Source organism: Aythya marila (assembly GCF_965140915.1).
Source record: "Aythya marila genome assembly, chromosome: Z".
Taxonomy (NCBI): domain Eukaryota; kingdom Metazoa; phylum Chordata; class Aves; order Anseriformes; family Anatidae; genus Aythya; species Aythya marila.
The window spans coordinates 74,452,451-74,477,150 of record NC_139080.1 but is presented as its reverse complement, the minus strand read 5'-3'; the positions used below and the strand labels follow the sequence as shown (position 1 = coordinate 74,477,150).

General features: G+C 47.1%; 1 protein-coding gene across 1 annotated transcript in view; it reads left to right on the top strand.

The window, feature by feature from the left end:
- Window positions 1-24,700, top strand: part of MUSK (muscle associated receptor tyrosine kinase) — a gene marked incomplete at its 5' end in the record, with an annotated part of 48,546 nt that overhangs the window by 7,974 nt on the left and 15,872 nt on the right. The window contains 5 exons of the mRNA XM_082782936.1: window positions 705-832; window positions 1,350-1,491; window positions 16,354-16,478; window positions 19,289-19,467; window positions 22,131-22,397. Coding sequence (XP_082639062.1) covers window positions 705-832; window positions 1,350-1,491; window positions 16,354-16,478; window positions 19,289-19,467; window positions 22,131-22,397 — 841 coding nt within the window. The remainder of the gene's footprint in view (window positions 1-704; window positions 833-1,349; window positions 1,492-16,353; window positions 16,479-19,288; window positions 19,468-22,130; window positions 22,398-24,700) is intronic.

The following is a 24,700-nucleotide window of genomic DNA, read 5'->3' as shown; positions in this document are numbered from 1 at the left end:
GGTATTGCTCTTTGAAATATGATTTTCTGCTGGTATGGTAGTGCTCCAGAGAAGCAAAACTCAGATCTCCCAAAATGCTGAGGTGGAGATCTTTTTTACTGTAAACACAGTCTCTTTGGGTAAAAGAAATTTAAATTTGCCCCACATTAACTTAAAGGGAGGTTTTTTTTTTTTTTTTTCCTCTCTGTAAGGATCCTTTCTGCTTTTTACTGGCATGGTCATTAATTCTTCAGTTAGCAACATTGAGTTTACATGCCCTTCTTGGTGACCTAGAGACAATGTCAAATTAAAACCATTTCAAAACCAATTCACCCCATATATGAGCTTTCACACAAGGCATTGTTTATGCTGAAAAAATGTCAAAACCTGGAATGCAAACATTCTTCAATATTGGAAATACTTTTATCTGGATCTGGATTTCAGCCCAGACCCTAATTCAAATGACTGTCAAACTCCACTCCTGAAAACAAATGACCCATGCAAGATAGGTGCTTTTGAGTCCATATACTGACACTCTGAATGCTCCACTTAAGAAAGCTTTTGCTTGTCAAAGCAGCTCATGCCCTACCAAGGCCTGTCTATCCTTTAGCTACAGCAATATACAGAGAAAGCAATAAGAGATTTTGTTGACATTTCTGAATTTGACCTATTCTTGTATCTTTTACCTTCAGTTCAAGTTTAATTTTTGCCTTTTCAAATTTTAGGACCAAAAATAACCCGGCCACCTCTGAATGTGGAAATCATAGAAGGGTTAAAGGCTGTTCTTCCATGCACAACAATGGGAAATCCAAAACCTTCTGTTTCATGGATCAAAGGAGAAACCGTTGTAAAGGTGAATAGAGAATGAAATTTCAGTATTGCTGGCTATTTGCTAAAGGTACTGTGATAAAATATTATCATAACTTGCAGCTTTTCCAAATTCTACTTGCTGGGAAGAAAGCATTTGGAAAATACTTGGCTCATCTCATAAATGCCAGCATTCACCATAATTCTGTCTATAAACAAAATATTTTCAGCGTCTATATTTTACATTACTTTTATTACTACTAAGCATGGCCAAATGCTGCAAAATACATTTGTGAGTATTTTCATAAATAAGATCTAGGGAGCAGCTTGGCTAAGATTGAGGGCCCTATGAAAGCTGTAATTTACTGGTCTGCAAAAATAAGCACGGGCCAGTATATTGTAACAGTGCTGAGCGGGAAGAACTGTCCCCAAATTCTTCAGTTGCAGGGCAGCACAAATCATTTTTATGCACACAAGCCCAACCTTTGCAAGTGGACATTTGGTGCTGTTTGTGGACAGGATGTACGTAAAGCCCTCACCTCGGTCCCTTCTTCCTCTGCCAGGAGAATGCTCGCATTGCTGTTCTGGACTCGGGGAATTTAAGGATCCACAATGTTCAGAGAGAAGATGCGGGGCAGTATCGGTGTGTAGCCAAAAACAGCCTCGGCACAGCCTATTCGAAACCTGCGACAGTGGTCGTGGAAGGTGAGTAGAGCTTGCACCGGGATCCAGCTCTTTGCACTGACCTTGCAAGCATACACAATTATCTTGTATGAAGCTGAAGTACCAGCTTGACGTGGACAAAAGCACCCTAGGGTGACTCAAGAGGCAGAAGAAGGGAAAGGAAAGGAAATTACAGTGAGAAACAGGAAAGTTTGTCCATTGCTGGTGGATGGTGAAAGAGTCATTGGCTATGGCTGCTGTGGCTCTGGTGGGAAATTTGCCTGAGTAGGGACTCCAAAATCTGTCTACTGATTTTCCCTTTGGACTGAAGCTTTCCAAGAGGGCAGCTTGTTTCTTGTTTGGAAGGTCTCACCAGAACTGTCATGGGTTATACACTATGGCTTGTGGATTGAACTAGTAGGAAGCTGATGGCTCTGGAAACTGGCTGCAAGGAACCTGGTTGGAGCCAGCTGCAGCTCCAAACGGTGCAGCTTTATGTGTGTGTCCCTTCCATTTCCCTCTGATTTTCCATCTGAATTGGTTGATTCTTCACCTAAACAGAGCTGTTCTTTTTGAGGACTTACACATTTTCTGCCCGCTAAACTGAACACCAGATTGATTTTTCAGTTTCTGGTCTTTATGTGCTCAGTATCCTTATTTTGTTTACGGAAGATGTTTGCTCTCTGGTATAAATCATAGCCAGTTTCATAGTGCTGAGACCAATGGATGGCAGGGGCAACCAAATGTAGGCAATGAAGCATTCATGGTTCCTGGATCCTGAAAGAGAAGTTGGGTTAAGCAAAGTTTTGCAGAGTGGGAAGAGGAATGACCAAGTCAGTAGATGAACTCTTTTTTGTTTCATTTTCAGAATGAAATAATGCAAAAAGTGAAGAGAAGGTCTGTTTGCCTAACAAGCTTCAAAAGATTGTTATGGTTACATTTGGCCCGAGACTATCAGAGGTTATTCAGGGCACAATCCCGTTTCTAAAAGGACCATTGACATTCTTCTGGAAGGAGGGTCAGGTGTATTAGATCTGTCTACAAATTACTGTAGACTTGCTGTTTTCCTAAAGAATGCATTCATTTTCCTTTCTTTTTCTAATATTTACATGTACAGACTTCAAGTATGTTCGAAATTCCTTAAATAGCTAAATACAGGAAGGTAGCTGTTCCTAATCTAGATTCAGGACTGTGTTTCTTCCCAGCTCAGAGTGATGAGGCAGGCAGACGGTACTCAGGTGTGGCTCAGTACAGCCTTGGACCTAGGTTCTGATTTGGCTCCACTGCTGAGGGAGTGGCCGAAAACTAATCAAGAAATGACTAAGGAAATTGCTCATTGCCATGCTGGTAGGCCCCCCAGTTCCATGCAGAAGAGCCACAGGCACTAGGGCTTTATTGCTTGGATCTGCTAGACTGGGTAAGGGAATCTTAAAGTGGGCTGGAACTGCACCGAAATATGGCCTGTGAAGGTTGATACCTTGTTTTGTCCCTGTCTCCAGAATTATACAGACGAATGTTAATTCAAGGAAAGGTAAATTAATCCCCCAAATATCCTACTTGCAAAGGAGAGTCTGTGTGTGCTCTTTTTAAAAGGAAAAAGATTAGTTCTTAATTAATCAATGGCATCTCAGTGCTCCCGTACAACCTATCCCTTCATGTTCCCTCCATGTGTTGTGTTCACAAAGCAATGCTGTTCTCTGGGCTCGCCTTGGTTTTTCTGGTAGGGCACCCATATAATACACCTTGTTTCAGGCTACCACCCAAACTAGACTGATGCATGTTTGTTTTACTTTTTTGGCTCCCAAAATCCAAAGGTAATAATCCTGACTACAGCTTACTGTGTACACAGATCTCTTCCCCTCACGGTATTTTGGATCAACTCTCATGAATATTTAAAATACAGACCTACTCACATAACCGTGTATGCATGCGTGTGCACACACACATGCTCAACCCCTTGCACACCTCTTTTATAGGCTGGCTCACCCAGGTTATCATTATTTTTAGTATTCCTTCCTTTATACCCCCTTAGCATCAGCATGTTAAAATAGATCCATGTCAATAATAAATTAAAACAACTCAATGCAGGAAAATCACAGTTCAGTTGGCCTTCTCTGAGCATTCATTAGGGCCCTGTTTTCATAAAACTTAGGAAAACACACTGTTTTCTGCTTCTCTGTAATAGCGCTACAACACTTTTCCTTAAAACTTGCTGTTACCACTCACTGGAGTTACCACCCTGCATAGTGTGGCTTCATATTAAAATAAAATGACTTACATGGCTTGTTAACTATGAATATTTAATCCTGAAGCAAATGCCCATTCAAAGAACTGCGCAAATATTTACACCTAGCTAAATCAAGATCAGGCGGGCCCTGATTTCTGAAAGAAGTTTCTAATTTTCTGTTGTGAGCTTCCATTTTAATGAGTTCAGCTCTAGTCCTGCAATTAGTTCAAAGTGTGGAGGCATCCAGCTTTGGCAAGGCACCCTCTGTGATCACAGGTACACTCTGACATGCTTTTAAACGACTTGGTGAAGCAGTGCCCAGAAACAGCAGCGAGTCTCACATATATGAGACCCTCTGCGCTGGGTCCACCAGCTCAAACAGCTGATGACAGCCTTGGCCCCCGTGTTTGCACTGGTGAGGTGCCTTGCAGTCCTGCTTCTTGGCTGGTTTCTGCAGCCCAGGGCAAAACAGCATGAAAAATGCTACTGTTTTGATTTCCCAGATTGTTCTTCTCTCCATGAGGTTTTTCCTCAACCTTTGCAGTACTGGCCTCTATTTATTACTTTTAAAGCAAAGTGGAAATACTTTGAAAGCTTTGTTATTTTCAAAGCGAAGTGTAAATAACTTGAGCAATGGTTTTAGGGGAAATTTCTGGTGTGGCTCTGGTCACAAAATGGAAGGCAGTGAAGGGTTTTCTTAGGGGAACTGATCTTTTGGTTGCTTCTGATGTCAGCCAGGGACTGGGAGGGAGGCGAGGGTCCTCTGCACTCTTCCTGATCCCAGCAGCCTGCTCCCTCTCCTGGAGTGGGCTTCGGGCCCCTACATTCATGTGACGAACCAGTGAACTCTCATCATTTAATGAGCCTTCATACCCAGAACTGGGTCAGGATTTTAATTGAAAGGGTTGAAAAAGCCTGTCCATTCAGACTTTTTTTTTTTTTTTTCTTTTTTCTTTTTCCCTCCTTTTGCTCCAAGTTCAGGGCAAACCCATGTGCATTTGGACAAGTGATGGTGAAATGTTTTCTCTCCTTAAAAGGCAAAATCCATTAGGGGCAGAAACATGAGGACAACAGAGGTGGCTGCTGACAGCAGTGAGTGGGCAGGGGAGGAGGGGACCATGGAAGCCTTCTCCACAGCACTCTGTAAAGCAAAAGAAATGAACAATGGCCTGTTTGCTGGCCCTGTTAAAATTGGCATGTGAGGATGAATTCCTGTTGCTCACGTACATTTGGTGGTGGCTACAAGAGGTAACATGTCCACTGAGATAGAGGAGCGATATTATCATCTCGGCCGCTTGCCAAGAAATGTGTTTTTAATTTCCTGGAGACAGCATTTCTGGCCAGCAGTTTTGTATTCATTTTCTAACTTAATCATTTTTCTAACTAGCAGTTTAATCGCTGCATTATCTGTTTTGATAACGAGCACTTCTGCTAACCCTGGAGTAGAAGAGCATTTATATACTGCAGTATATAAATGAAGTAGTAGCTTGCCAAAGGACAGGTCAATATTTATACAAATTTCCTGTTGATTGCTGTACCAATGAATAAAATGATTCTGTGGCCGAAAGGTTGCTGGATGAATTCAGGATTCAGGGCTGTGGTAGAACAGAAGTTTTCACTTGCTTATGTGACTCGCAGTTCCTTCACATATTCAGAGGATGAACCTTATTGACAAGATGTTGGCTGAAATAGCTAAGGGGTTTTATCCAGCTTTACCAAACGATCTCTGCTGTGGAAATAAATAGGAGAACAGCTATTGCCTTCAGCAAGGTTGAGAGTTGTCCTCAAGTGCAGAAATTCCCACTGATGTCAATGAAAGCTAAAGGCAGGGTGCAGTCTTAGGCTGTGCCAAGAATGTATTTCTTGGCCCTTGTTGGAGCATTTGACATCTGTGGGGTCTGCATGGTAGGCAACATTAGTGAGACGTCCATGGTTTTTCCCTTCATGTACTGCACAGCTGTAACACACGCTGCAGAGCAGGAGGAATTTTCAGTTTTCATTGGTATTTGCTGTGACATTGATCCAGGCCATAAATAGGACCAGTCCAACAAAAGCTATGTGAGGGCTCATCAGGTTCAGCTTCTGGGCTTACTGCCTAAAACTGCACACCCTCTGCAGTCCACATGGCTTGCCATGTGTAACAATGATATTCTCCATACCCATTGTGGATAAATTGCATGTCACTGAAAGGATAAATTTAAAGCTACAAGCTCTTGACCAGTGAGAGGCATGAGATTATTTCCATTTGGGCACACTTGTCAAACAGAGAGGGAAGCTGCATTTTTTCACTTTTATTTTTATTTTTATTTATTTATTTATTTTTTTATTTTATTAACACATGGAATAAATTCCTCCAAATGGTTTTGCTTTACTGTCTTGCAGTCTTTTTCAGCTGTGGTGCTTATAACCATTATTCAAAGTATATATAATTCCTGCATCAATTAAGAAGCCTGTATGGCAGAACAGCAGGGAAACTATACATTTTGTGATGAGTTACAGGCCAGTTGATCTGGCTCTGTGTTCTGGCAGTTTTTTGCTCTGTTTGGAAGAATGCTTACTGTTCTCCTTGGGAGAAGCAAAGTGTCACTTCATGAATAGGTAGAGAGGACTTCTCTCCTGCATGGTCTCCATTCTTAAAAGCAAAAGTTTCAAAACAAAATTGAAAAGTTGACCATGAATTATGTGCAGTTTAGAAGGAACAACTGTTTTTAGAAAAGGTGTAAAAATATAAACCAGATGCTTCTGTAACAGGCTAATTTATTTCTACAGCACCAACTGTGGAAAGAGCATCTTCTGGAAGCGAATGGTGTCACTGACTTTAAAATGTGCAAAGGCTTGTGGTGGATTATATACTGACTGAATTCAAGGTTGAGTGCTCTGTGGAGAGGTGTCCATCCATTCCTACAGCAGCATGCATGTGGAACTCAGGTCTTGTAGGAAGGTGATATTGGTTCAGTTAGTTTTTTAGCCTGGCATAGTGTGTTTTTTTTTTTTTTTTTTTTTTTTTTTTTGTGTGTGTGTGTGTGTGTGCATAATTTCTGAAAAAAAAAAAAGAAAAAGAAAAAGAAAAAATGTTTTAAGGTTTTTCTTCTCCTGAAGGTGAGCAAACCTTCCTTACCTTCCTGTAGTGCCTCTCTAGGTGTTGTACCCAGCTACTGAAACCTCCATTATTCCCAGTTTGCTCAGTGATGCCTTTTCAGTTTGATACCCTGAATAGAAAGGAAAAAGGTCATAAATTCATGGACTGTCATGTAAAAGGAAAGATCACATGGGTGGCTCTGGTGGTTGTATACTGAGTTAGATGTACCTCCATCTTGTGATTTGTGTGAAGTTGATGTTGATCTCCAGCCTGTGGCACCAGAGAGTCATGGATTTTTGGAGTTTTGGAGTATACTGTGTGATGAGGTTTAGTTTTTGAAGTCATCACTGCACAAAGGCAAGTCTAGAAATCAACAACCTTAAATCTATCAAGAGAGAAAGGAAGAAAGAAACAACAAAAAAATAGCTAGAACAAGTGCAAGAATATCCAGTGTGCTTGTCAGGAAACTAACTGTATCCTCCAGAGACTTCATGATATTTTTGGATCTAATCTTTACAGCTTCCAGTTGGCATTGATTGAGGGCTACCGATCCTTTATCCAGGCAGTCTCCTTCATCCCTCTTTTGAAATGTTCCTACACAAAATGAAATGAATCAAGAGCAGAAGCGATGCTCCTCAGGCTACCCTGACTTAGATATTTGTTTTTGTGTTCTAGCTCTGGTAGATAGAAGTCTTTTCCTGCCCGCAGCTTATTGCTTATTACTAGCTACTAAAATAATACTCTGCCACAGGCCACAAAAATGTTCCCCTATAAGCCACTTGTGAGAGCTGCCTGAGCCTTAAAAATAGGAAGGTCTTCCTTGGAGAATCATCCCTTCAAAGGGAAGGATCTACTAGAGCATGTGTAGACTCAGTCTAGATTTTTTTTTTTAATTGTTTAATTATTGGGCACAGTGAGGGGACAGCAGTGTATGTGCCAGCAGAAAGCAGTTCCTTGGCTATATATTTAACAGGCTGCCCTCAGTAAGTGTAACACACTAGATTCCTTTAGCTGTTTTGTGCATCTCTTCTGTAGCCTTGGGACAAATTTGCATCACCTGTAAATCAGCAGATGAAAAAGTTACATCGTATTTCACGTCACAAGGAACGAAAATGTGCATTTAGTCTAAAGGACCTCTCAATTCAGAGGGACCACAGTCTGGAGATGGGTTTGATTTTAGATGAGAACTGACTCTGGATGTGCCGTCCAGAAAGCTTTCTACACTTTTGTGTCGACACTTCTGCGCTTGGGTCAGAGGAGACAGAAAAGGGAGGTACCAAGATATGACCTCAGCAGCCGGCTGGGACATTTCAGGTGAGGTGGAAGTCGACCCATTGCCAAGAAGCAGACTGACAGTGCAGAGCTGACATTTTGTACTTCAACACTGGGCTCAGTTTCCCCAGGGAAGCTCTGATACTGATAGGGAGAAGGAGCAGGCAGGGTCCCGTGGCAGTAAATGGGGAATACTGCAGGTCATTGTTAGCACTGCGAAGGGTCTGGGGGGAGGGAGCACTGCAGGGAAAGAAAACAGAACCCAGCTGGCCTCTAATTGCACCAGAGTAATTGTCTGGCCTCAGCGGGGTAGTGTGGGTGTAACTGAAAGCCCAGAATATCCCATTAAACCTCCTCCTGCCTGCTGCAGTCACCGTCGTCATCCTGAGGTTCTCAGATGCTGCAGATACGACCATAGCCCTAATTACAGGGTAACGGGGCAAGCCACAGGAGAAAGAAAACAGCCACAGACCTTCTGGAAAGGAACACGCAAGCACGAACCATTCAGCGTGCTCCTACTCTGGTGTGGTGTGGGCTCAAGGTGTCTCCCACCTGCCTCCCAGTACCTTCCAGTACCTCCCAGTGACTGTCAGTGGCCTCCTCCGTGGAGGAGATGCAAGGCAGGCTTCCTAGGAGCATTTGGTTTTAACAAGTAATGTACCAGCAATCCTTCTTTAATGGGCTGTTTCCTTCTGCAAAAACCTCTCTCTCCTAACAGCAGACCTCTGAAGGACACTTTAAAGATACATCAGTTTCTCATATAATGGCATGAATTGTGTTTTAATGAAAAAAATTAAAAAAAAAAAATCCCTCTATTCTGCAGGCTGTGTTGGGTAGCTGGGAAGCACGCGCTTCCTGCACAACAAGGAGAGTCAAGGACAGAGAATATCCACAGCTGCCAGGTAAAGGGGGGCAGAGCAAACAGAGACGATTGTCCTGAAGTGACTGTCTTTTCAAAATGAGATAACAAAACACAGCTGAAGATACAGAAAGGAAGGTTTTCCAGGCAGTATGGAAATTTTGTAGGATCTAGTTAAATATCTACTTCTGATAACGTGCCTGTGGGCCAGTATCCCTTTTACTCAAGGCTGTTGCCCCCTGTCTCCCAAGGACCTCTCCCACCTTTCTCATTCAGGGAGCCTTGTGGGAGATGAACGCACTAACTTTTTTTTTCCCACTATAACTGACTCTTCCAGATAGTGCAGCACTAGATTTTGGTCCTAGCCAATTCTAGAGTGTTCTAGTTTTTTTTTTTAGGGTGCCTAGGTTATGAAACAGTGTGCCGGCTGTTGTACTGCTGTGCAGAAATGGTCCCTGCACATCCCCCAGACTGAATGCAGTTCCTTCTGGAAAGGACATCTCAGACTCAAAGATAAGGAACAAGGATAGATCTCTGTATTTGGAGGATCCATTAGAGTTTTCAGCATTGAAACCCAAACAGATGTGAGAGGGAGAGTGCTAGGATCATAAACACCACGGATGAGGTGAGCAGGCCATTTGCTGCTACCCGCAAACGAGAAGCATCCTAGCAGCCAGCATGAGCAGCACTTTAAGACAGACAAAAGGAAGTACTTTTCACATGGCATGCAATTAAATTTATGGCACTGCTGTTACCCGCCGGTGGAGACCAGATGTCAGGACGCTGCAGGGCTTATCTCAGCTTTGGGTATCCCAACAGTGCCTGTCATTGCCTGCTGCAGGAAGACTTTTTTGTTTTGCCATGGAACTGCCCGAGGTGATCCCACTAGTTGTTGCGGAAAGGCAAGCACCTCTTTCCCTCTCTGGACTGGTGTCCAACACAAATGGGTGGACAGAAGAGCTGCTGTCTGATTCAGGAGACCAGCAACTTCTGTTCTGGTCTTGCAGGCAGCAGCGGGTAACGGCAGAGTTAAATGGCGCGTGGTGTGTCTCGATATGGTGGAAAGCCAGATCATGGAGAGATCTGGAAGGGTCTTTCCTTCAGAGAAACCAAACACATCTATAAGACGAGTACTGACATGAAAAGAATTTCCTCATTCATTTCCTTGGGAAGTAATTTGAACACATTATCCCCGCTTGTCCTTGAATCTGGTGTTTGCTCTGTATATAGAAAAGAACACTTGTACAGAACAGGTTTTATATAGTTACACAGGATATAAGCTATCTATTTACATTTTACTCCTCGTTATTATAGCTTTGCATATTTGCATGGTCTGCTTCTAGGATTCCAGAGACATCCACATGCGATGCAAAGTCTTTCAGAGATGAGAAGTTCGGGTGCCGGCCAGTGCATTTAACATTCAGTGAGTCCTTCTGCTGATGCAAATTGTCCCACTATCCATAAATCTTGGCGCTCACCCTAGAATAAGGTTACCTTGGAAAGCTATTGCCTTGCTAAGAAAAACTTGCTTTGATATTAGATACCAGAGCTGAGAGTCTGAAGGCATATGCTTCAGGATGGAGATGTGGTGGTTTCCTCCACCTCCCTGCTATGCACATCTCAAATTGTCCTGGCCGTCCACCTCATGGGGTTGTTGTACAGCCTCAGGCCCAAGGTTGCACGTCTGTACATTGCTGTGCTGCCTGGCCTGTGTTGCACGAGGTCCTAGAGCTACTGCAAGCCCCAAACCTCCCAAATCACACATCAGGAGCCAGAACATCTTGGAGATTTCAAGATTTTGTAGAAAGTGTTGAAATTTCAAATGCATTGGTGTTCCTGTCCCAGATTAGCATGATAACCAGCTGAAGGGCAGCAGTACAAATGGGGCGGGCTGATGAAGCACTGCTTGCTTATGGCTCTATGCAGGCTCTTGTGTAGGGCCAATGCTTAATAGTGCTGTTGCTTTAGAAATAATATAGGGGTTGTATGCATTTCATACAGCATTCGTTCTTTTTTTTTTTTTTTTCTTTTTTCCCCTTGGATAATTTCTATGCACATGGTTCTCTGGCAATAAGCATATTTGGATGAGGATTAAATAGAAAAAGGTAAGAAATTTGATAGAGATAAGTGGAAGTGTCTCATATCAGCTTTGCCTGTGGTGATTTGTTCCTCTTTGTAATTACTTGGTAGGCTTGCAACAAGATAAACTTTGCAGGGTTTGATGAGAATTTCTCAGAGATCAAAGCGAAACTGACCTCACAGTTATCTTGGGGTTTAATCATCAACCTCTCAGCTTCGGTCGGGGGTGGGAGGGTGGCAGCAGGCTGTGAGCAGCAGCCAAGATACACCATGAGCTGTTCCTGTACAGAGGTGTGTGGTGAGCCGTGCGTGGAGCCCGCCTCTGGAGCCGCTGCTGGTGCCTGCTGAAAAATTTGTTTGTTCTCTGAGCTGGGATCCAGCCCCACCGTGTCAGCTAGCAAGACTGTGCCTGGCTTGTTCAGCCCGGTGCCTGATGTGCCACAGGCTGCAGCACACAGAGTTCATCAATGAATGCAACGTGCAGTGGGTTTTCAGGCCTGGTATCTCAGGAATTGTTGGGATTTTGCAGGGACTAATTTGAAATGTCAGAAAATACAAATGCTGCGGCTTTCTGTGTATTTATAAACATATTTTCAGACATCCCCTTATCTCTCGAGAGCGGGAAGGAAACCGTAGCCCCTCTGCTTAGTCCTGCTCCTTGGCTGTCTGGCTTAGGTTTGTCAGGAGGAGTGAATGGATATGAAAGGAAGGAATCTGGATGGAGATTTAGACAACTGGCTTTCTTACTGGCACAGGCTCCAAGCATGTTGGCACAAGCTTACGGTCCTGCAGAGCACATGGGTGGCAAGCACAGACGATTTCATGCAGATTAGCAAGCAAAGTTCCAGCCTGGAGAGCCCCTCTGCAGGGAAGGAGCTGTTTCAATCTGTCATGCTCCAGGTATGAAACAACTACAGGAACATTGGCAAACAGAAACGAAAAAGTGCTTACAGACTAGTTACCAGGTGTTTACATGTGAACAGTGCGGAGGACAAAGGATTAGTGTGAGGGAAGTTCCCAAGGTGATGTATACCACACCAGTTCTCCCAGCAGCATGGACCAGAGGAGAACGCTTTTAGCTCATGGGAGCTGCCTTAACCCGCGGCATCGTGCAGCACAGCTGGCAAGACTTTTCAGCATGTGGCTTCCGTAACCACCGCTCCCAAGGAGTGAATTCATGCCCGTATTTACAGGCTGGGTTAATTCACGTAGGTTGGCAAATACTGATTGTGTTCTCCTGGAAGCCAAGGCTCAACCAACACCGGCGGAGGCATGAGGAAAGCACCACCACCTCCAGCCCCTGTGCTTGGCGGGGCCTGGTGCATCACAGCCAGCATCAGGGCCTGCAAAACCCACCCACGGCGGGTGTCCTCCCACGTTGGGCCTGGGGGTGAGGGTTTCCGTGGGCTGGGGGCTGTGGGCATGGCTGGGCCCTTTCCCAAAGGCGTCTGCCAGGCCTCAGCCCACCCGTGCTGCTGCTGGGGTGCCAGTGGCCCGATCCAGCCTGCTTTAATGGAAAAACAGGCCTGACCCAGGCAGGCGGCGGCATCTGCCAGGACTGCTGGATGGGGCTGAAATCCCCTGGAAATGAAAGACAGCTCTGCCAAAGGCAGAGGGAGGGCGAAGTCACCTGGAAAGAGTTAGCTGCCCAAAGTGGGGGGACCCTGCTTTCATCTTTTTATAGCACCAAAAATTTCGTGACTGGGTTAAAGCCCTACTGTTTGGACTGGATGCTGTTACCTAATTCTCAGAAACGAGAGCAGCTGGCCAGGGTACAGATACCTCCTAGCAAGCCCCATAGCATGCAGCACATCATTTAGCAGGGCTGTAAAAGAAAGGACATTTATTAGGGGGCTTGGGAGTGAAACTGAGCGTGCTGGCTGGGCTTTTAGCTGGCCGTGTTTCATTTCCAGCTCCTCTGAGTGAGGCGCTCTGTTTCACTTTCTGCTAAAATAAGTAAGTAAATAAATGGAGCACTCTCCTCCTGTCCTTCCCACCCCTGTTTTGGCATACCCTTGTGTAAATCCCATGCCCAGACCCTGGGAGTCTCCACATGGATGCTGTTAACCTTGTGGTGATGCTGCTCAGTGGGCGAAGGTCCGGGCGAAACCCACATTCAGGAGGATCCGAACAAGGCAGGCTTGTAGCCGAGGTGTAAGAAGTCATCTGATTGCTGGGGATTTTCACTCTGAGGCACAGTGAGAACAAAATGGTGCCCCGAGCCCAGCAAATAATGTGAATTTTACAAGCATTTATTGCCATCCCCTGTTCCTTCCTCTTCCTGCCTTTCATCCGCCTATGCCTCCTTAGGTTGCTTAGCCTGGCACCACCAGGGTCCCCACTTCTTCCTCTCCTTTGCCTGACTTCCTCCATTTATCTACAGGACAGATTTTGTCACTGGTGCAGATGCCACCATGGACCTCGAGCTTGTTCTGGTGGCCGTGCTCTGCTCCTGGTGGAGTGTGACACGGGCTGCTCACACTCAGCCCACCCTGTTTTTCCCATGGCACCTGTGATGGGGCTGCAAAATATGGTCAAGGGTCCCACCACATCCCCTGGCTGTCAGCGCAAAGCAGTGGACGCAGAGGGAAGGAGGAAAATGCTCAAGGCTTTTGTTTTTTTCTTGGTGGCTTCCCAAAGACAGAGACCTTTAGAAAACGTTTCCCTGCGTGTGCCTGTCAGTGGTGCTGGAAAGGCTGTCAGGACCTGAGGAGCACAGCCCTTGCCCTGGGGAATCTCTGATGAATAAAATAATGTAATTTTCTTTTTTTACAGTACTTCTGTTAAATATCTAAACCTTAAGTAAAACACTTTAAAAAAGCAAGTAAATATAAATACGTTAAGTGCTAAATTATGGAATTTATAAATTGTTGTAACTACAGAAATGCACACAACAGTGCTGAGGGAGCTTCCAGCCTTCCAAGCCGTGGAGATCAGCCTGTTCCTCTGTCAGCCTGCCTGCAGTCAGTCAGCCCAAAAGCCATCCTCCCCGTGCTGGGCAAGACACCTCTGGTTCTTGTACGTACCACAACAGAGGCAAAGGGCCAGAGGCCCTTTCCAAGCCATCGAGGTGCCCAAGAGTGGCCTGGGGGAGAAAACCCATCCAGGGGGAAAACACATCTTTAACAACAAGTCTGCTTGATGTGCCTTAGCATAGATGAAGCTGACACTAGAAACACATTAATATATATCTTCTGTTGCGATTTTTTCCCCCCATATTTGTTCCTTTAGGTTGTAATGGTGTCATGCTTTGCCTCCCCTATGCTCAAGCCACCAGTGCCTTGGCTGCTGAGACAAGTACTGTCCTCAGTGCGTGCCTGGGAACCAGAGGAGCAGGATCCAGATTTTTGCCATCCCCCCCTGATGGGGACCACACTTGATCTTGCTGTGGCTTTGCTCCCCATCCATAAACCTTCCATGTCTGTTGAAAGGTGCCTTTTTTTTTACTGTCTGACAACTCCATGCAGATTTTGGGAGAGCAGCAGGTACAGGGGATAGCACGCATGCCAGCATCAGATAATGGCTAATGGAGTGCTGGTAACTTTGGCATTAACGAGGCTGGATCAGAGCAGCAGGATCAGAGCAGGCAGGGTGCTGGTGACATGCTGTGTGTGTAACAGCAGCATGAGAAGAGCATGCAGGGCCATATTCTGGCTTTGGGATTTGATGTGCTGGCTTCAGCAGGAGCCATGTGCACGTAGCCGCTGCCAGAGGACTGGCCAAAAGTTTAGTGTTTCTCCAAATGAAGTATAAAAGTAATTATGAGCTTGGCCCACAGCGCTCGGGGTGGAATTCACAACCATCTGGTGCTAATGGCCTGGAGCGAAACCTTGGGAAAAGGCTTCATTTCACTTGTTATTCTTCAGAGGAGTCCCTGGCCATGCACCAGGTAAGTGGCACCTGTGGGGCAGTGTGCAGGGGGAATCAGGGAGCTGAGATCAACACGTGTCCTCCTGCCCTTTCACTTCACCGATGCTGAATTCAGTCTTCCCAAAACAGCCCTGCCCACTGACTGAATGGCTGTGCTTCCACAGAGGCAAAGTTTCTAGGCTGACATGTATTCCTGGTGTTGCCCATCCACTAAAAGAAGCTGGCTTTAGGAGCTCTGTTAACACAGAGCTCAGCTTTGCACAGGCCGAGGCAGGATGGAAGGAGTGTGTAGAAAGTGAATGCTTTTTTCATCCCATCTGACATTTTGCAGAAGAAGCCTTCCCTGCTGTTGATAGAAGACATCCCAAAGGCAGGGACAGACTTTCAGTCTGCCAGGGGACCCTCACTTGTCCCCTCACTGCTCTGCTTTGTAGATTGGGCAAACAGAGACACAAAAGAGTGTGATGTGGCCAGGTATTTTGGTGAAAGGAGCCATACAGGTCGCAGAAGTGGCAAACAGAATATAATGCTTGCCTCAGAACTCCAGGAGAACCTCCCTTACTAAAATCTCTGATGGAGATTTTTAGTCATTGCTGTGCTTCCCAGAAGGTAGGGAGAGATCATTACTCACTAAGCATGAGAAACTGGAGTAAGAAATGGCACAGAGCTATTCAGCCTGCTCAGTCTATACAGACTTTCAGGCATCTCTATGAGAAATTTTGGGTCAAAACTCAGATGTTCCACATGGGAAATGCCTCTCTTCTCTGCTTTCCTCTATGTGGTCCAAATAGTGCATCTGAAATACAGCTTGTGGAGGCCATAAGAGCTGTGTTTCTGGATTAAAACACATTTGCAGCAAAAATACTTAAGGTCTTCTCCTCAGAAAAATAAAAATAATTAAAAAATAATAATTTTCTTTTCTGGGGAGGGGAAAGCCTTGTCTTCAGACTCTCCAGTAACCATATTGCCATAAAAGAAGCAGTGGAGGTGCAAAGTGACTTTAAAAACCTTATTCCTCCCTGCAGTCTCAGCTTCCCAAAGCCTTTGCAGGTTGTGCCCCCATATGATGGATGCTCTCCCCCCAGGACAGGCACTCATGGCATGGAAAATGCCAGGGTTTGTGGGTATCCACCGTCAGTCCTACTTGCCACGACCATACGGAGGAGCATGTCTGACCCCCAGCCTTCACATTAAGTGGCCACCCTGGTGGTCACCCTGGGTGCTTTCGAATCGTAACTCACCTCATATTCAGCTTTCCCCTTGGTTTCTGCACAATGGGGCTGTGTATAGATTTCCAGAGGTAAAGTTTTGTCTGTAACGTGTGGAATACAGCCACATTGCCCTCTTTCTTTCTCTTCCTCATCCCCCTCCCAAGACTGTCGCTTGCTGGGAAGCCTGTGCTCTGCTCCGCTTTTATTCGCAGGGATTTGGCCTACTTCAAGGCCTGCTGGGGATGAAACACCCCCACATCAGAACACCCTCAGCCGTTCAACTTGGTGCCTTTGTCTTCTCCCGCAGTTTTTGCCAGAATACTGAAGGCTCCCGAATCCCAAAATGTCACCTTTGGCTCCGTGGTGATGCTGCGGTGCACGGCGGCAGGCGCTCCGGTGCCCACCATCACTTGGCTGGAAAACGGGAAAGCTGTAAGTCCTCCTTTTTTTTGGCCCTCGTTTCTGCTCCTGCCTTTCTCAACACTTGCTGTGTGATCATGCCAAGGCTGCCTTGTCTGCTCTCTGCAGTGTTCTCGCCTGCGAAATGCTCTCCCTCGTACCCAAATGTTGCACAGGTTGATTCACTGGGATCTGGAAAGCCAGAGATGAAGGATGCTTGAGATGCTTGCAAGCTCCTCCTGTGATGGGTGTCCCAGAGGACTTCATAGTGGGATTAAGTTTTTCTGCAGCCACCTTTCCTGGCCTTTCTCCTAACGTGCTAACAATAGCATGACAAAATGCCTTATTTGACAAAATCACATAAACCAAGGCAGTGAAGTAGAGATAACTTCTCTTGAGCATACTGCCTTTGGCCTGTATGTGCCCACTGCTTCTTACAGGGAACTGATCCGTGGATTAATTACCCTGACCATTTAATGTGGGTGCCTGCTTTGAATTTGCCTGGCTTCAATGTCCATGTGTAGGCCACTTGGCACCTGGTATTGCCCCCCCAGGAGTGCAGCTGCCCACCACCCTCACAGCAGCTCTCCAGCAGGAGGACACTGGACTCCTTCCAAGCCCCTCTTTGCCATGAATTTCCTCTAGTCCTCACATGATTTTGGTGGTTGTGCTTTATATTCTCCACGTTCCTCCAACAGCATTTTTAAAGCTGTGTGGCCCTGAGGCACAGTGCTGCAGAGGCAGCTGTGTGCCAACCAGTGATTTACCTCCGCTCTTTCTCACTGCTCTCCCCACAGCCCTGGATCCTTCTGGCCACCGGCTGGCCATGGCCATTCCTGGTGGCTTGCTTGTCCAACAGGACCAATGAATCCTCTCATGGAAGTACTTTCCCTCAGGAGGGTACCTCCATCCTGTCCCATCTCTCCATGTATGAAGACATGTTATTAAGGAGCCTGGTTTACTATGCAGACTCTCTCACCTTCTTCATCTCCACTAAACCTTATTGTATCTTCCACTCTTATTAGGGGTCATTTTCTGTATTTTAGCTATTGTAATATAGCTAGATAATATTCTGTATTATATTCTGTGCTCAGACTTGCAGGCAGGTCCCTTCCCCTGCATCCATCCTCCAGATATCCTTACTCTCCACTGCCATAGTCCTCTGGATTGACTACACATGTCCTTGAGACCCTTTTTAGCTGCCAACGACTATGCCAAAGGACATGCTTCTGTTTGTAGTCTTCACAGTTGCCGAGAGAACAAGAAAGTTGAAGAATTCAGTGGTCTCTTTCTGGAAAGCTGGTGAAGGTCTTCTACCCTTTCTCTAAAAGGGCCTGAATGCATTGAGGACCTGTGTTTTGGGACAGCTTGTTTTCCTGGGGTTCTGGTGGGGTCTGTAGAAGAAAAGCATATTGGATGAAGGGGGAGGAATCATTTCAGACCACACCAGGCACTGCTCAGTGCTGGCGAGGTTCTGGGGAGAAAAAAAAAGTAAAAATAAATCCGAGCAACTCTACAATTAAAACAAACAAACAAACAAACAAACAAAAACATTCTGAGTTCTCATCCACCTGAATTGACTTGACATAATTGGCATAATTGGCATAATGTAATGTGTAATGCCAAAAAATATACCTAGTCCCCGCATTTGCACGGTGACCAGCATACCACCCATCTCTGATGCCATATTTACAATAATGATGTTGGTCTGTTGATTAAGGGATTTCTTCCCATGCATGTTCCCTCACCCCACATCTTTGAGTAAAGCTTGATTGAGGCAGAACAAATGCATTACTTTATTAATATGTGTATTTTTGGAGACAAACCAATGTGCTTCCTAAAGACATGACACAACACTGATACATCCTTTCTTACTTTTCAGTTATCGCCACTAATACCTTTGGAAGCAGATACAGATACCATTGAAATAATTTCTACTAGCTTCCAGGAAGGTCAGGTTAATCTGTCTCGTCTCTCAGCTAGATGTGTCAGTAGAGTGCTTTGCTAGGATGGATCCAGTGATGCAAATCTCAAGTGTCCTTAGGGCCAAATTGCACCAGCAGCATCCATGGATGACCACATCTCCTTTCAGTTATTCCTGCTGCTTCCTACTGGTGTGAAGAATAGAGCAGGCAATGCTGCTTGGTGCTACTGTATTTGCAAGGCAGAGTCTTTGTGTGCCCTGTCCTCTGATTTAATTTGTGCCAAATGAGCACGAAGGACTTGAGGATAATACCAAGTCTGTCTAGCCAAAGTCAGCAGGCTCCAAGCTCATTCATGTAGGAAAAGAGCTGGCCAATGTCACCACATCTGCAGCCCGTTCCACATTTCCAGGTGTGAGATCAGAAAATCTGTTGGGTATCTGCTGGAGTGTGGGAGCCAGATCATTTGCTTGGCACACCACTGCTCTGGAGGTGTGGCCGTGGTTGCGTTAATCCAGAATTAATGTCTTCAAGACTATTTTCTTCTCTCCATCCGTAGACCCAGCCACAAAGCCATGTTGTGTCCTTCCTTGCTAAGGCATGAGTAGGCAAACAATCTGCTAGCAGAGATCCTGCAGTAAGTAGCCACAAAAATCTGAGACCTTCGGAACTGAAAATTAATTGCAAAAGCATTGTTGAAGCGTGGACTAGGTGAGGTCGTCAACATTTGCTTTTGTCTGCGAAAGCTATGAAGGCAGCAAAATGGTGCCTTCTGGTTCAGCTCTCTGCCACTTCCATCTGCTGGCTGCGTCTTCCTCAGTCAACCTCCGTGCTTGGGGGTGGGTCCCTTGGGTGTTCGCTTGGTTTGCTTGTCTGCCTTTGAGGGAAACACCACCGCAGGGGGGCTTTTTACTCTCCTAGGTTTCCGCAGGGTCTATAGTGGAGAGCGTCAAGGACAGAGTGGTTGACTCCCGGCTGCAGGTGTACGTCACCCGACCTGGGCTGTTCACTTGCCTCGCCACCAACAAGCACAGCAAAACCTTCGGTGCTGCGAAAGCCGCCGCAACCGTCAGCATTTCAGGTGTGCTGGGAGGGTGGGGGTCCTCCACAACTTTTCCATTGCCCTAGGCTCTCCTGCTGGGGGCAAGCAGAAGGGGCGGGAGGTGGAGGCAGAGGGTACGGCTTGGTGAGCTAATGGCTCGCAGGGGGGGCTAAATTTGAGTACCAGTGCCTCCCCCACCGGGCTATTTCCTCATATATTCTTACACCCCGGGAGACTGGCACAGCTGTCGCTTCCTGAGTGCTCGGTGCCGCCCCGTACGCCGTGTCCCAGAGGCGCTCGGTAAGCCCATCCATGGGGAGGAAGCCATGGCCGCGGCCCAGCGTCGGTGTCGCCTAACAGCAAGGTGAAAATAGCTTTCCCAAGAGGTCCTTAGCTCCTCAGGGGGGGTTGCATCCCTCCCGCTGTCCCCACACAGCTGCCGTGCCCAGGTAACCTCTGCTGCTGGGACATCTCCTGATGGGGAAAAGGATGAGCAGGGGGAGAAGCCCCAGCCACCCAGCCCCGCATGGGAGCCCACTTAAAGACAGAACAAGGCCTCCCAGGCATGCAGAGCCTAAGGTATAAGGTGAAGGTACAGGATAAGGGTGCAGAAACCTGCCTCAGCAAGGTCTGCAGTCAGTGGGGCACCTCCTCACCTCCTCTCCCCACTGCCTTTCTCTTCTTCCCTACAAGAAGATGCAAAACACGTGAGCTGCGCCCTTTCCAGACAGCTTACAGCTCTCAGACAGATTTCCTGCCATGGAAATCTTAGTTACCGCAGAGGGTGCAATGAGATGTCACTGATGATTTTGCCATTTCTTCTTTCTCCTGGCTCGTCACCATTGCTGGATCCGGTGCCCCCCTGGCAGAGTGGAGGTAAGGATGGTTTGTGTGGATCCCTAGGGGGTTTCTGTGGGCCGGGGAGAGGAATGATGTTGAAACAAGGCTATTTGGTGAATATTTTGCTCAAATAAAGGGAGTTGGTTTCTGGATGCCAGGCATGAGGCTCACCTGAAGGCAATACTGAGCTCTTTATACAGCATGCTCAGAGCCCACGCCCATGAGATCAGGACGCCTCAGGGCCAAGCCAGCTGTGGATCACACATCAGTAGATTGCTTAAAATACGGCAGTGTGCAGAACACTCTGGGGTGAGTTCTGTCCACAGTCAGGCTTCATCAACCTCACAAATTCACAGGAGCAAGCTAAGCTCCTGTCTGCACAGAGCCAATAAGTGTGCTTTGGTACAGTGATCACAATATTAGGGCAAGAGGGGTTTAGGTATTTCTTCGAAGCAAAGTTGTGGATGGGTAAAGCTACTTTTCCGTGATCAGAGGTGCACTTTTGCCAGATATTTTCTGGAGTGCTGAACGATTAGGCTGGCTTTCTATTTCTGGAGCCCTAGCATATTTCTGCATGTGGCACGGGCAGATCAGCCTGGAGGGAAAACGCGAAGGCTCGCCTGAATCTGGCGGTGCTCAGAGCAAAGAGCAAGGCTTAAGGAAATCTGAGCAAACAGCTCTGCTGTGCTGCTGGCACGGGCTGCCTGTGAAAGCTTGCCTCCTTCAGAGCGGCGTGTGAGATCCTTGCAGGGTGTTTGCAAGGGATTTTGTGGCTCTGGCGCTGACTGCAGACCTCGGCGTTGCGCCATCACCCGTGTCCATGTGAGGGGCGTGGGTGCAGTGCTCCTGATGCTCCTCTTTTGCAGTTGTTCTCGACAGCTGCTACACAAAATCCCCTCTCTGTGGCCGGGCCTTGTGAGAAACATCTCAGCGCTGCTTCTCCCACCCGTGTCACTCTGCAGATAGTAAAAAAAAAACAAGGAAACACACGACGCCAGCACTGGTTGTGCTGGTAACGTCGGCATCCTGCCAGGCTGCTGCTGCAGCTCCCCAAAACCAGCAGCACAGCTCTCCCACGTGTGCCCGTGCACTCTTCTGGCTCTCGGGGCATGGCGAGGATGCACCTTGCACAGGAGGCACAATGGGTGCTGTGCAGGATGCTGGGCACCATGGGCTGTGTGGGACCAGCGGGGAAGCAGCCTGGTGCCAAAAACAGCTGAGAAAAGGAATTAAAAAAAAAATCAATTGAACCTAAAGCAGTGCAGCTAAACTGGGGTCAGGGAGTGTCACCTGCTGAGTGCTGCATCAACAGCAGAGATATAAGCATCCTCTGAACTCCCTTGCCCATGTAAGTCCAGCTTTCCTAAGAAAAACAGTGAGAACACCCCAGGGCATTGACAATGGGGGATTATTTGGGCAGAGCAGTAAAAGGCAGGGATACAAATAGCTCTGCTGGCTGCTCCAAATGGTTGGCATGTTGAGAACTGAACTCCCTGACCCCAGTTATGCGGGCGGGCTGAGCAATGGGGACAGCTGCACCCCCAGCTCCTCCCGCTCGCTTTGGGGCAGTTTTCCCAGGTGTGCCCCAGTTTCCCCGGGCTGGGGAGCATCCTTTGACCCTGTGCTGGGAGCTGACCCCCCTCTGGTGGAGGAGGGATGACAGCCACACCAGGCTGCATGCAGAAAGCACAGGAGGGATAAATGATCGGCCCCAGAAGGAGCCAAGCCTGCTGTGCTCTGAGTGGTGCTAGCTCTTCTCAGCTCCTGTATCCACACACCCACTTCTCCTGGCCTTTAGTCTTACACCTGGCTACCTAGGTGTAAGTTGCAGCTGTGTGAGGCTGCAGGTTAACCCCGTGTGTCTGCTCTTGTTCCCGACAGCAAGCTGTACAAGGGCGATGCAGGCTACTGCAGCACCTACAGAGGCGAGGTGTGCAGCGCCATCCTGGCGAGCAACGCCCTGGTTTTCTTCAACTCCTCCTACTCTGACCCTGAGGAGACCCAAGAGCTGCTCGTGCACACTGCCTGGACTGAGCTGAAAATGGTGAGTGCCTTCTGCCGACCGGCCGCCGAGTCCCTGCTGTGCAACTACATCTTCCAGGAGTGCAAGCCCTCGGGAGCTGGGCCAGCCCCCAAGCCTGTGTGCAGGTAAAGAAACAAGAAATGTTCCCCTTTCACTTTTGTTTTGCGGGGATGGATGCACAGGAGGCTGGAAATAGCAAGAATTTACCTGGCTTTGCAGTAGCACTGAGGGGAAGTGGGCTCCCTGGGCTTGTATGAGCTTTTCCTTTCCTCTGCACTCTGTATACACCCCTTGGACCTGACACAGCTCTCCTTGTGCTCAGCGGTGGGGTTCAGAGTGGCTTTCAGGGGTCTGTGTTATATCAGGCTTTCGGTGGCAGGTGTTGAAAAGGAATATTCCTTTGAATGACATGACTGATCTAAGTAATTAACACATTGTTATCAGTTAAATCTTGCTAGGCCAGTGTGCACTCACTGCTGCTATCAGAAAGTCATTGCTGGTTTGGAATTTTAACTAAATATGGGCACAGAAACGTGTGGCTGATGTGGCCAAGGTAGGACACTAATCACTCAGCACTTCCCACCACCGCAATGATGGGATAGAAAAAGACTGTGCTGGAGACACTGCCAGCGTAACTGCACCTGCTGAACCACACCAACCTCCCTGCTGGCACACGTGTCCTCGCACAGCCAGAGCAATGTGCAGCCAAACGGGGCTGGCAGGGAGCAGAGCATCCCGTGCTGCAGCTAATCCCCTGCTGACAGGTGCCTGTGCGGCACGTCCCAGGCACAGGGGCCGTGCAACCCACCGGGCAGCCCTCCCTCATCGCACCCTGTCCTCCCCTGTGGCCAAGGAGAAGAGCTTCCTCGCTCACAGCAAGATTTTACGAAGCCTTCCCCAGCTTCTCAGCCTGGAATAAGCCAGCTTTCTCCAAGCTCTCCCCATAGGTCTTGCTTTTCAGCACCGGAGTAAACCCCTTGTAAACCTTGTAGGGTGATGCTTTCTTTTTCTGGAACCATAATACTGAAACAGATTATTCAGATCGGGGTTTGCTAGGAGAGAGGCCCCAATTCTGGTGCCTCGACTGAAACAATTGTTCTGTCTGCAGAACATGGCAGCGCTACCCCAGCTGGACATGGGCCAGATGTAGTCTACTGGAAATTATTTTTCCAGTTATGCAGGGGCTTTTTAGGACAGTCAACAGCATGTTGTCTCCACAATCAGGGCCTTTCTGATCACTCCTCCTTCCATAGCTCCAAAACAAAGGCACAGAGGAAAACCCCGGGCGTGAAGGTTGACAGCGGGTTGGGTTCTCCACTGGGAGCCTGTGCTGCTCAGCGCTGCGTAGCCAGCACAGCCGGGACATATATCCTGAGAAAGAAGTGTGTGTGCAAATACCCACAAATAACCCTGCAGACAAGTGCTGAAACTTGCCTTTTGTTGGCAGGCTCCTCCCCACTGCCTCGCTGCGCTGCTCTTTGTCATTGTGCCCTTTAGCGCACGGTCTCCCTGCCTATTTTCAAGATGTGTGACAGTATTTATATCGCAGCCACACATGCACGGCCCATTTATCAGGGAAAGACTTTGCACAGTGCTCCACATGACCTATCAGTAAGGACTGGGTACGGGGCTGGCTTCATTTCCCCCCCCTGCTCACAAGTGGGCCTGCAGGACCATAACTGGATTTGTGAATGGAGATCTGCTCTCCCTGGGCGCTTCTGAGTGGTATAACTCATCATGCTCTCTGCACCCACATAAGACATTTAGCTAGCAGGCAGAGCCTTGGCAAATATGCCTAAATCCTAATGGACCACTCTGGCACCATCCCTCAAACCCATGAGCCAATCTGCAGATACATCCATTTTCTTTTCCCTTTAATGATTTTTTTCCCAGCGATTTTACCATGGATTTAAATGTGTCTTTTTTCACAAGATCCCTGGGATGGTGTCCCTCCAGTTTCCTGTCCCCATAACTCATCATCCCAAAGCCTAGCTCCATGCCCCGTTTGGTAACTCAGGCATCTAGTACGTCCTTCTGAACAGCTGAGACCCCAGGGGGCTCTTGAACACATTTTGCACAGTCTTGGTGGCTTTCCAATTATCTTATCTGCTTTCTACTGACAGCTTTATACCTCTCTGCTGAAATTGGCTAGGCAACACCAGTTTTCAGCTGAAATGCTTCATGAGTAAGAATTTAATTATCCCAGAGTCTGTAGAAATCTCCTGTTTTTTTCATGAACAGACTTCCCTTGTTATGTTTCTATGTGTTTTTGTCTTGTTTACTTACTCACTGCAACATTTCTTCTCTCCCATGAAATTTTGGTTTGAAAGCTAGTTAGCTAGAACAAAAACTGAAAAACAAGCTGTGCAGAACTTTTATAAAAACAATTAGTGGGCAAAACAAGATAAAGTGGAATGGCGGAGAAGAA